The following is a 12500-nucleotide window of genomic DNA, read 5'->3' as shown; positions in this document are numbered from 1 at the left end:
CTCTCTCTCTCTCTCTAAAAAAAAAAAAAAAAAAACTGTGAATATAATCAGCTTAACCTCTTCACAAAAAAAAAAAAAGATAAATAAATAAAAACCTAAATCCTTCCGCGCGATATTTATTTTAATCGGATATAATTTCATGGCCATTATAGAAATTCCCATGCACTTAGAGAGAGAGAGAGAGAGAGAGAGAGAGAGAGTCTAGAACTGGAGGGGTTGGACACAGCCTTCAATAAGCCCTTAATTATGTGCCGTCTTTTAAAAATCTTAATACAATCGTCTGGTAGCATAAAAACAAGAAAATACACGTTCTCGGATTGAAGGGCTTAATCTGAGGGCAAAAAAACGATATCCTCGAGAAGAAAGGGTTAATCGGTCCGGCCATACGATATCCAAACCCATTACATAAACAAAATCCCATCAGCCAGCCAGAATCAGGAAGTGGAATCCGAGACTATAAAAGGAGGATCGAATACCCCGGTAGTGAGATCGGATTCCCCTCCCGCGATGCTCCCTTGTCTCTCCTTTCTCTCTCTGTGGGGTTTCATATACTCCCATGATAGGCTCCTGTGTCGGTGTAGTGCTTATTTTTTCTCTTATTTTTCTCTCACAATTAAAGATGAGTCTCTGAAATACGGGAATAATGTGACGTTCATCTCTCCTCCTCCTCCTCCTCCTCCTCTCCATCATTCCTTCTCATATTCAACCTTCCTCTCCCTACTTCCCTCCCATATTTTCCCTCCCTCCTTCCCTTCATCCTGACATGTCTCCTTTTCTCTCCACATTCACAATCTCTCTTCCTTCCTCCGCACTCACACTTCCTTCCCTCCCATCCCTCCCTCTCACTCTCGTCTCTCCTTTCCTGCATTCCCTCCATCCTAACGTGCCTATTTTTCTCTCCACAGGGAGGAAACTGCCCTACCATGCACAGGGAAGCCTATTACAAAGGTGGGTGTCTCTAAATTATACATAAAAAAAGATATTCCAATTTTGTGTGTTAAGTTTTTCTAATGTGTTCAGAGATTTTTATTTCGTGTGTTCTGATATATATATATGTGTTTTGGGATTTTTTTAAATTAATTTACGTGTGTTTAAGGATATTATTTATTATATGTCTTTCTTTTTCTTCAGTGTCGTTCCTCTTCGGTTTTGTTTAAAGTGTGGATTTATTTACTTTTCATTATGTAAAAAAATGTGACAAGATTAAGGCAAGATCGTTTCAGGAACATTTCTGGCTATCTCTTTTTTATTATAGTTTTCTTTTTATCTCATTAGTTTTCGTTTTATTCTTCTCTCCTCCTCAAAATTTTCTCTACTTTCTCATTTTCTCTTACCTTTTTTTTTTTTTTTTGGCATTTCTTCTGATCTTATTATTTCTCTCCATATAAACTTTTTTTCCTTAATATTTCCTCCTACATCTCTCTCTCTCTCTCTCTCTCTCTCCTCGTACGAAAACAAATCTTTCAAACGTCACATAAGCGATCTTGCATTGTCTTCGTCACCCTCAGCGTTACAAAACCCCTTCACTGCGATGACGTCCTTTAGTTTTGTTATTTTCAGACGATTTTCTTCAGCTTAAGACTTTTCGAACTGGAAGGGTTAAATATACCCTTCATTAACCCCTTCAGCACGAGTTTTTTTTCTTGCATTGAATAGAATCGTGTGCAAGAAAAACCTGTAAACATAAGAAATCGTGGTGTGGGGATAACTCTCTCTCTCTCTCTCTCTCTCTCTCTCTCTCTCTCTCTCTTTCTTATGAAATTCAGGCACAAAAATAAAAACGCAATCCACCGAAGCAGCTTCCACCTTTGCATACATCAGAATGGCAAATGCTTAATCACAAGGTAAATGTCAAGCTGCGCTGGCTATGAAAATCCTCAAATACACACTCTTGCACCGGATAACTCAGTATTTATGTAACAGTACAGAAATTATATAAAAAATACTCCAAAATTATGTATAGTAAATTGATATAGATGTTCTAGATATATATAACCTTTGGCAATCGTTCCTAGAATAAAATTAAGATCTTTTGCCAATGCTTCTTAAATATTATTCTTCTGCAAACGTTCTTCGCTGGCAAAGGTTTTTCAAGTAACATTAAGGTCTTCTGCCAATGCTTCCTAAATAATATCAACAAACGTTTCTCAAGTACAGTTATTCGGCCAGTGCTCCCTAAATATTACCTTTCACAAACGATCCTCACAGGCCAACGTTTCTCAAGTAACATTCAGTTCTTTTGGCCATGCTCCCTAAATATCATCTTCATTAAACGTTTCTAAGGAGCAATTTCTTTTCAAGTCAAATTAAAATCCTTTACCCATGTTCCTTTACGAGTATATTATTTTTTGCCGTGCTCCTGAAATACCATCTTCATCAAACGTTCCTAAGTTGCAAACGTTCCTCTATTAAAATTAAGATCACCGTTGCTCCTAAATTGTAATCTGTTACAAACGTTTCTAAATGGCAAACGTTCCTGAAGTAAAATTAAGATCTTTCGCCAATGTTCCTTAAATACAATCTTTTGCAAACGTTTCTGAATGACAAAACGTTCCTCAGATAAAATAAAAATCTAACAATTTCTCCTTACGTACAGTCTCTTCCAAACACTCCACAAACTTCACAAATTCACCCAGGTGCTTCTAAATATCGAGAATCAGTAGCCAAGCCTCCCCAGTGGCGTCATTACATCTTAAAGGCTTGAAAGGGCAGATGAAATTGAAGAAAACGCCTAACAGCTACAGGAATATAAATTGGCCTCAACACACGAGGGCATTCACCAAACCGTATAAGGTACCTCTGTCCAACCTCTTATTTCTGGGGCTGGATGGGACGGCTACAGAGAGCATCAGTAATAATAGGCGAGTAAGCGTTGTCTGCCTCTGTGTCTGTACATTTTTGACCCTCTTGGATTTCGACGAGGCATACAGCACTTGTTTAAAACCTAGTATAGAGCATATTAAGTTATTCTCGAGCAGTGATAGTTATTCCCCAGCACTTAGTTATTCTCTAGCATTTACAGTTTATTCCCGAGCCTTTACAGATATTCCCCAGCATTTACGATTATATCCCTGCATTCAAGAGGTCATTCAGTCATTCTAGAGCATTTAAAGTTATTCGGGATCATTCAAAACCAGTCTGGAGCATTTAACATTAGTCTGAATCATTTAAAGTCAGTCTAGAGTATTTAAAGCCGTTCTGGAGCATTTAAAGCTTTTCTGGAGCATTTAAGGCCTTTCTGGAGCATTTAAAGCCGTTCTGGAGCATTTAATGCATTTCTGAAACATTTAAAGCATTTCTGGAGCATTTACAGCCTTTCAGTGGCAATGGAAATAATTTTGGACATTTAGGGTAATTCCGGAGCATTTAAAGTTACTATGGAGCATTTAAAATAATTCTAGACACAGTATGAACAAATCTAATGACTCCAGTGTAGTGAAATTGAAATAATAATAATAATAATAATAAATAAAGGACGAAAAAGACCAAGAAAATGAAAAGAAAAACATGCTGCCCAATATATTTACTTGCCCTGCTCTTCTAGCTTCCTACTGACCTACTATACCCTTGTCACTTCAATTTGGCCCAAAATTCCCATCCCTCCATCTTGAATGCTGAGTAGTAACAAAAGATTAACACTGGAATATGGTACTAGTCACGAAGAAGAGCTATGGAAAGATTGTAAAGTCAGTGTTTTTTTTCCGGCCATTGATTTATGTGAAATATACTGCAAAAGGACGAAATTGGGCCAAGTTCAGATGAAAGAACTATTAAAAAAAAAAAAAATCTATATTTCCTTAGTTACCCATACTCACGTTCCCGTTTTCTGTGGGATCGAGACATTTTCTGAACCTCTCGTGGATTTTTTTTCTTTTTTCCTCCATAGACGTGTTTGTGAGTTTTATTATTTGTTTTTCTGGTTTCCGTGTTTTACTTTAGTGTTTTTAATTTTGTGTGTGTTTCTATGTCCTAAGTTTACCTAGATTAGTGGTCTGTTTGTGTGGGGAATCGGGGTATTGTCGCAACCCCTTCACTGCGAGGGATGTCTAAGCTAAGTAAGGGGAAAAAATTAGTAAAAAAATAATAATAATAATAATAAAATAAGCATGAATTAAATAAGGCATCGTACTGAATGGGTTATAATTATTTCTTCTAACCAATTCACTACGAAGCATTTAACAAACAGACTAGGCTAGGGCACAGAAGCCTCCCTACCACCATTTCCTTAGTGATTTACTCTCCATAATGCACCTTACCATCTCTCGTATGATATTTCCTTCTTTCTGATAAGACACAGTTTGCATTAAAACATATATGATGATACTGTGGCTTAATGTGCAGGATAAATCGCTTAGGATGAGGTGTTACGTTGGCTTCCATGCTATCTAAATTATGGCCAAGGCATAGAAAGCCTTATAGGACCTCTCTTTTGGGGATTTATTTTTCCTGTTACACCTATCAGCATAAATCGCTGAGGCAGTGGCGTTAAGGTATCCCCAAAGCCTAATTTTAAGACATCCTCGCACCGAAAGGGTTGTTGCAAGTTGTGCCAGTAGAGGTAGAATGACTTGAGCAGCCTAGTGTTGCACGCGCCACTCGCTTAGCATGTTGGCTCGTCACGCTTCACGGCGCTAGAGTGAACAGTAGAGTGTGATGATGAAGCCACAACACTCACTCTCACTACTTACAAGAGAAACAGGCTGTCACTAGATTTACTTCATATTTCCACCTCTAGGGGGCATGACGGCTGTGTTATCTAACCTCATATATTTACCTTCACCTACTAGGGGCATGAAAACTATGTACATCGGTATATATATATACAGATCACAAATAACAATAATACAAAAAATATAAATTCCAGCTTACATAACCCGGAAAAATTCAGTGTAAATCCACTTCACAGACTGGACATAAAACCAGTTTACATGACCTGGAAACAATCAATATAAATCCACGTTACAAACTTGACAAGCCTCCCAACCCAGGCTAAAATATATATACGTTTGTACATACATGCAACATATCTGACTTTGCCATATCTGTATGTGTTTGAAAACTGAATAAACTCAACCTTAGTAGCCTTCACATCTCTGCTTCACCAGTTGATAGAACACTTTTGATTTTGCTAGTCGAGGTCTTGTTAGTCAAAAGGTACAAAAAAAATCACGTTCTGCTTTCAAAAAATATATATATATATATATAACCTCTAGGAACAGATGACACCCAAATATATATCACCAACTAGTACCTGCTTCCTATTGTCCGTTCATCTTTACTTGGCAAAACCTGACCACGCCCCCAATTTGAAATGCTGAGCCGTGATTGGTTGATCCTTGAGTGGTCACAGATGCCAATATTTACTACAATTTTTTTTTTTTACTTATATTTACGGCATTATGCATATTCGGCAACCCATTTTCCTGTACCATGAAGTTTATATACGTATTCTAGATGGTGATGTGAGCTTGAAAGTGACACAGAAGGATAAAATTAAAAGATCTGTGATGGAAAATATTTAAGGAATAGTAATTTTAAAGTGAAAGAGATACAGCACTACCCGTCCCTCATATAAAATGCAATTAAAATATACCATTTTACTTCATATACCATTATCTTCCTCATAATTATGCCAGTCACATAACACAACTGAAAAAGAGAGGTTTGGTAGTAACTTTTCCTCAGTTATACATGATATATACTGCAAATTGATTAAAAAGAATTACAGCAACACCTTCCTCTGAGTTATAACAGAAAACCAATTACCTGAATAATAAGGAAGAGCAACAGAGTAGCATTTTCCTCCTTAGTTATATCAGAAAATTAACCAGCTATAAAGCAACGAATTGAGGATCTGCAGTATTACCTTCCTAAAAGTTGTAATTAGAGATCCAGTCACCCCCCCAAATAGACAGAATTGTAATATTACCTCTCCTAGTCATATTTCGAAAAGTCACTTGAAATATAAGAGAGTTGTAGCATTAATTTTCTCACTGTTATATATACAAAAAAAATAAGTTACAAGCTAAGGAACAGTTTCAATATTACCGTCACTACAGTTATAATCGAGAAACCAATCACAAAATTCAGCAGACTTTTTGCATTACCTTCTACGTCAGTATATCAGCCAGCCCATTAGACAACCAGAGGGGCGGGGCACCTTCGCCAAGGGACTAAAAACGGACTATAGGAGCCAGTTGAAGCAGCCAGCACAAGTCTTAGCTAGCTTTTGAAAATTATGATGTTGTCAGAAGCCCCCCACATGCATACTCACATTAGCTACATCTTGCCCACGACCCACCCCTGCAGCCCACAACTTTACAGTCGAGCCCAGGAGACCCATGACCAGGTGAGTAGCCCAGCCCAGCCCAGCCCAGCCCTCACACCAGCCCAGCAGCCCTCACCCACCCAAGGGCGTGCCTGGTCCCTCTGTGTGTCAAGACGTGATCAGGAAGCGAGAAAAGAACTGGCAACAGAACTTTACTCCACGCAATTATTCTCTTCTTTGCCAAAATTATCAGAAATAGAAAAAAGTGCCAGCATTTCATTTTCTACAGTTTTTATCCTTCTTCTTCTTAATAAAAATTATCTACGATTTTATTCTTAATGTTCAATCTTCTTTGACAAATTATTACAAAAAAAAATTAAGCTTTCGTTCATTTAATCATCGTTTTGTTGGCCACAATTATCAGGAAAATCAAAATGACCATGTAACAATAATTTTCATCCTTTTTCTCCTCAGTCAAAATCAGCATTAAAAAATTATATTAAAAATTATCCCGTCTATAATGACAATACATCGAGCTCAAATACCCCAAAAAATCCGATTTGCACAAAAATAATAATAATAATAATCATTCGGCCAATTTGAATAAGTGTTCAATTAATGTACAAATAATCTACACACCAAAAAAGAAATTCAGGCTCAAAAACAAAATAACTAAACCAAAGTATATTCTTATATTTTTTTGTATTCGGAAAACGACAAGAAAAATGTTTAAATATTTTCGCTTAACTCAGACGAAAACTGGACCTCCAGCATTCAGTCACTTTTCCTAAATACTCAAGATTGTGTGATTCAGCTGGCCTAATGTTAACATAGATTTTAAGTTATCTTTATTTCTAGCTTTATCTTGTGGAGAAAATTATCAGAACACACTAAGAGCTTCACTATAACTTTGCAATACTTCAATGTTTTTTTTTTTTCTTTTTTTTTTTTGTCAAGTATTTTCTCAGGTTCACATTGTCAAAAAATTTCAGTATGTTCTGTTAGCCACTTCTTACTCGCTTCGTGTTTATCTCGTCGTGTGTATGTGTATGTACGTGTATGTGTATGTACGTGTGAGACTGTGTGTGTGTGTGTGTGTGTGTGTGTGTGTGTGTGTGTGTGTGTGTGTGTGTGTGTGTGTGTGTGTGTGTGTGTGTGTGTGTGTGTGTGTGTGTGTGTGTGTGACGGGGACAGAGGACTTGATAACTGTCTGTTTCCCGTCTATCTGTCTGTTTGTCTGCCTGTTACTGGGTGTCCATGTTAGCTGTGTGTGTGTGTGTGTGTGTGTGTGTGTGTGTGTGTGTGTGTGTGTGTGTTTATGTGCTTATTTGACCGTGTGAGTTTATGTGTATGTGTAGTTGGCACGTGAATATTACTTCACTGAGTTTTGTATACATGTATGTATGTACTGTATGTGTGCATGTATGTGTGCGTGTTTTTTTGGGCGTGTAGGTGTTTTACATGGAAGTTCTTAACTATGGTTGTACAAATGTATGTGTGTGTGTGTGTGTGTGTGTGTGTGTGTGTGTGTGTGTGTGTGTGTGTGTGTGTGTTTATATAAGTATACTTCATCATACAAAAATGAGGTAGACAACATATACGTACGTTTGTGTGCGTCCCTGAGTATATTTGTGTGCGCAGAAATGTCCATACCTCAACTGTGTTAGCATACTTACATGTGTGTAGTTCTCTGTCGTAACTAGTGTGTGTGTGTGTGTGTGTGTGTGTGTGTGTGTGTGTGTGTGTGTGTGTGTGTGTGTGTGTGTGTGTGTGTGTTTAAGTACTTCCCAGTGTATGTACAACCAGATGTAATGATGTACACCCATACTTACAAAGAGGGCGGCACTTAAGTACTATATGTGGAGAAGCAGAAGTGTCACCTCAGTAGTACATGTGTAAAGTAGAAGTGCACATAACAGTAGTGTCGTGTACATACCGCTAGTGTACATATTTGGCTCCATGTGCACGTGTAAACCTGTGTGCGTTCTTGAAAATGTAACGTCATCTTATCTGCGTGTGGCTGTGTGCGTAAATTTTCGGCGACTGTGTACTTGTGTGGGTGTATGCATTTTTTATAAGTTCAAGCATTGCGGTAGGTAGTGTGTGTGTGTGTGTGTGTGTGTGTGTGTGTGTGTGTGTGTGTGTGTGTGTGTGTGTGTGCGTTTTACAGAGCAGATTATACATTCATGCATTTCGTACATCTGAGAGAGAGAGAGAGAGAGAGAGAGAGAGAGAGAGAGTGAGTCATAAACCAGAGAAAATAAACAGGTAAAAAAAAAAAAAGCAAGAATCCCAAAACTTGCATAAACATTAAAAAAAAAAAAAATCTAAACCATCTAAACCAAAAAAAACACCAATAAAAACAATGACCCTGTAATCCAAACACCTAAAAAAACACCAGAAAAACACCTCCACACCAAGACTTCAATGGCCAAAGCAAGCAAATCCACGTACTTCGCCACACTTACCGAGTCTAAAAGCTTCTGTGGCGCTTTCAGATGGTCGGAAAACGGGGGGCTCCATCGTAAAATAATTTCGTAATGGAAAAAGGCCGTTGTGTCAATAGCAGGGGGCGTGGGAAACCAAAATGCGCAAACTTATTCCAGAGAGAGGAGGAGGAGAAGAAAGTGGGCTCATATTTATTAAGTTCTTTGGGCTTAAGTTGCTGTATAAGTCTTTTTTATATTTGAATCTTTACTTACACTACTAATATGGACTTTACTATCAAGCTTAAGTGAACAGTATATAAGACAGCAATTATATATAAAGTTTCCTATGTCCAAGTTCTTTATAATACTGATTGTCTGTAATTCTGTCTTTCCTTATAAAATTACCATTCACCTAACAACACAAGAAGACTGAATATCAAAGTGAAGAACAAAACAAGGATGAAAAAAATAGTGAACATCAAACTGAAAAAAAAGTGAATATCAAAGTAAATAAAAAACAAAGAACATCAAAGTAAAATGGAAATTAGGGTGATCATCAAAGTGAAAAAACAAAAGAATGAATATCAGAGTAAAAAAAAAAAAAAAGAAGAGTGAACATTAAAGTGAAAATCAAAACATGAATATCAAAGTAAAAAATCAAGAGTAAATATCAAAGAAAAAAGAAAACGTCATCACCAAACAGAACACTAAGAAAAAACGAAAAATTCTGTTACTGTTACACTGCTACAGAAACTCGCTGCGGAACTTCAAAAAATTCAGTTCCCCTTCCCCTCCTCGCCGCCCGAGATTTTACTATTGATTTTATATTACTGATATTATAGTACTAAATTAAACTACTGATATACTGCCAAACATTTCAGCACGCAAAGTAGTAGTCGTAGTAGTGGTAATAATAATAATAATAATAATAATAATAATCAGAAGAAGAAGAAGAAGAAAAAGAAGAAGAAGGAGGAGGAGGAGGAGGAGGAGGAAGAAGAAGAAGAAGAAGAAGAAAAGAAAAAGAGAAATAATAATAATAATAATAATAATAATAGGGTTGACAGCAATTCCACCAATTTCTTTATACGGCCAAAACGTCAACTTCAGCAACAAAAAGCACTATATGGTACACAACAGAAAAGGAACACCGCTACGGGCAGGAACCTCTCTCAAGTGGGATTTCAAACGCCTAATAAAACAATAATAATAATAATAATAATAATAAAAACAGCGAACAATGGGCCAAACGCATTCCATGAACTTTCGCTAAAACACCAAACAGAGCCTTAAGACGTCCCGCATCAGGCAGAAAAACGCAATATTACCCTAATCAAATATTCCCACTGGGCCACCTCTGCACTTGCCAACCTTGATCACATAACAGGCCCCACTAAAACGCCAATATAGTGCATGAAAACAGCCTCCACCATTACCCCAGACGCCATAACACCCCGGACGAGGAGGCACGAGCATTAGAGGGTACGAAACACCTCAAAATCCCCCTTTCTTGTATTTTTTTTATCAGTCCATCGAAAACAGATGCTAGGAAAAGTTAAGTACAGGATAATGCAATAAGAGAAGCCCTGACATTACTCCCAGAAGCAAACACAAAATTCCGACGGTACGATTGCAATTCTTAGGTATCTTTTTAACAATATTAAGCGGAAATAACGTACAGTGCCTTTACAACGTCCACACATACACACACACACACACACACACACACACACACACACACACACACACTACAACTTTTCTGACAAATTTCCAATGGTCGCTCGAGTGATCTGCCATGAAGTCTTTGGTTTAACTAAAAAAGGAAAAACTCCGAAATAAAACGCACATATAACATTCCAACCTCCTCTTCCAGAACTCAATAAAATTCCACCTGGTCTTTCACTTACCCACAATCCATCCCTCCTTTGTTTTTATTTTTTCGCTACATTTGGGTACCTTTGAGTGTGTTTTGGCGTCTCATTTTCAACACGGAGATGGTCGACAAGAGAGCCAATAACAATTCAAGGCAGTTTTCAGGATAGCTTTGTTCCTCTTCAGTGGCAGGACGCCATTCTAGCATCATTCTAGGTATTTTCAAGCAATTCTATTTAGCTCTAGACTTTCATACTAGAGAAGGTAGACAATTCCTTCTACCTCTCACTAGTTCCAAATCTCTTCAGTACAGGAAAGTCATTCTAATATTATTCTATTTTCAAACAATTTTATTTAGCTCAGGGGCTTTTCGAAATGGAGAGGTCAGATACAGCCTTCCTTTCACTACAAGTCTCCACTAAGCTGAATAAAATCGTCTGGAGGTAGACAGAAGCCGAATAAAATCGTCTAGAGGTAGGCAGAAGCTGAATAAAATCGTAAGGACGTAGCCAGATAAATAAAATCGTCTGAGTTAGGCAGAAACTTAACAAAATAGTCTGATGGCAGGTAGAATTAAACATAAGAATACGGTACCATACTGAAAAGGTTAAGCCTATGACATCTAGGAATCCTCAGCTGAACAAAATCGTCTGAAATCGTCTGTTGTTAGCCTGAGCATAACACCCAAAGCGTTTATAGCACCAAGGGGTTAACCATAGGAGCTTCAACCTCAATTGGGATTTTAATTTCTCAGTTGGACAGATTATAGTGTTAGTCTGCATCGATATCCAAACACCCCATCTGATACCAATACACCAGCCCTAAATGAGACAAGCCCGGGGTGTATTCAGTATGGACGGTGGGTGTTAGCGTCGGTGTGGTGACATGTGAAGGTTTGGGACACTTAGGATGATACACAGGCCTTAGGGAAAGGGCCGCCTAGTTAATGTCCAGAGTTGGAGGGAAAAAATCAGGTCTTTTCAGTGATGTATTAAAATGCTTCGTTATCTATCTCTTGTTATCACACCCATCCCAATAAGAGTGCCCTACACCACTTCTTTAAAGAGTACAACAGATATAACCAAGAGTACACTACTTTATTCAAGAGGACAGCATCGTAATCAAGAGTACAACAGCTACATTCAAGAGTACAATCACCCATTTGAGTACAAGGGCAATATGCAAACAGTGTATCGACCCCATTCAAGAGTACATGCACCCCATTCAAGAGTACATCGACATCATTCAAGAGTACATCCACCCCATTCAAGAGTACATCGACATCATTCAAGAGTTTATCCACCCCATTCATAAGTACCGACATCATTCAAGAGTACATCCACCCCATTCAAGAGTACATCGACATCATTCAAGAGTACATCCACCCCATTCAAGAGTACATCCACCCCATTCAAGAATACATCCACCCCATTCAAGAGTCTGTCCACCCCATTCAAGAGTACATCCACCCCATTCAAGAGTACATCCACCCCATTCAAGAGTACATCCACCCCATTCAAGAGTACATCCACCCCATTCAAGAGTACATCCACCCCATTCAAGAATACATCCACCCCATTCAAGAGTCTGTCCACCCCATTCAAGAGTACATCCACCCCATTCAAGAGTAAATCGACATCATTCAAGACTACACTAACCCCATTCAAGAGTACATCCACCCCATTCAAAAGTACATTTACCCCATTTAAGAGTACATCCACCCCATTCAAGAGTACATCCACCCCATTCAAGGGTACATTCACCCCATTCAAGAGTACATCCACCCCATTCAAGAGTACATCCACCCCATTCAAGGGTACATTCACCCCATTCAAGAGTACATCCACCCCATTCAAGGGTACATTCACCCCATTCAAGAGTACATCCACCCCATTCAAGGGTACATTCACCCCATTCAAGAGTACATCCAC

General features: G+C 38.2%; 1 protein-coding gene across 1 annotated transcript in view; it reads left to right on the top strand.

Annotated features, from left to right (window-relative positions):
- The window catches only part of CARPB (Carbonic anhydrase-related protein B), a 161118-nt gene that overhangs the window by 136280 nt on the left and 12338 nt on the right, over nt 1-12500 (top strand). Inside the window, exon 9 of the mRNA XM_080280964.1 lies at nt 906-948. Within this exon, the coding sequence (XP_080137090.1) occupies nt 906-948 (43 nt within the window). The remainder of the gene's footprint in view (nt 1-905; nt 949-12500) is intronic.

Source organism: Coenobita brevimanus, chromosome 87 (genome assembly GCF_032717465.1).
Source record: "Coenobita brevimanus isolate Jiangsu-jjx chromosome 87, ASM3271746v2, whole genome shotgun sequence".
NCBI lineage: Eukaryota > Metazoa > Arthropoda > Malacostraca > Decapoda > Coenobitidae > Coenobita > Coenobita brevimanus.
Note: the sequence above shows the minus strand (reverse complement) of the source record. Positions and strands in the feature narration are given on the sequence as shown.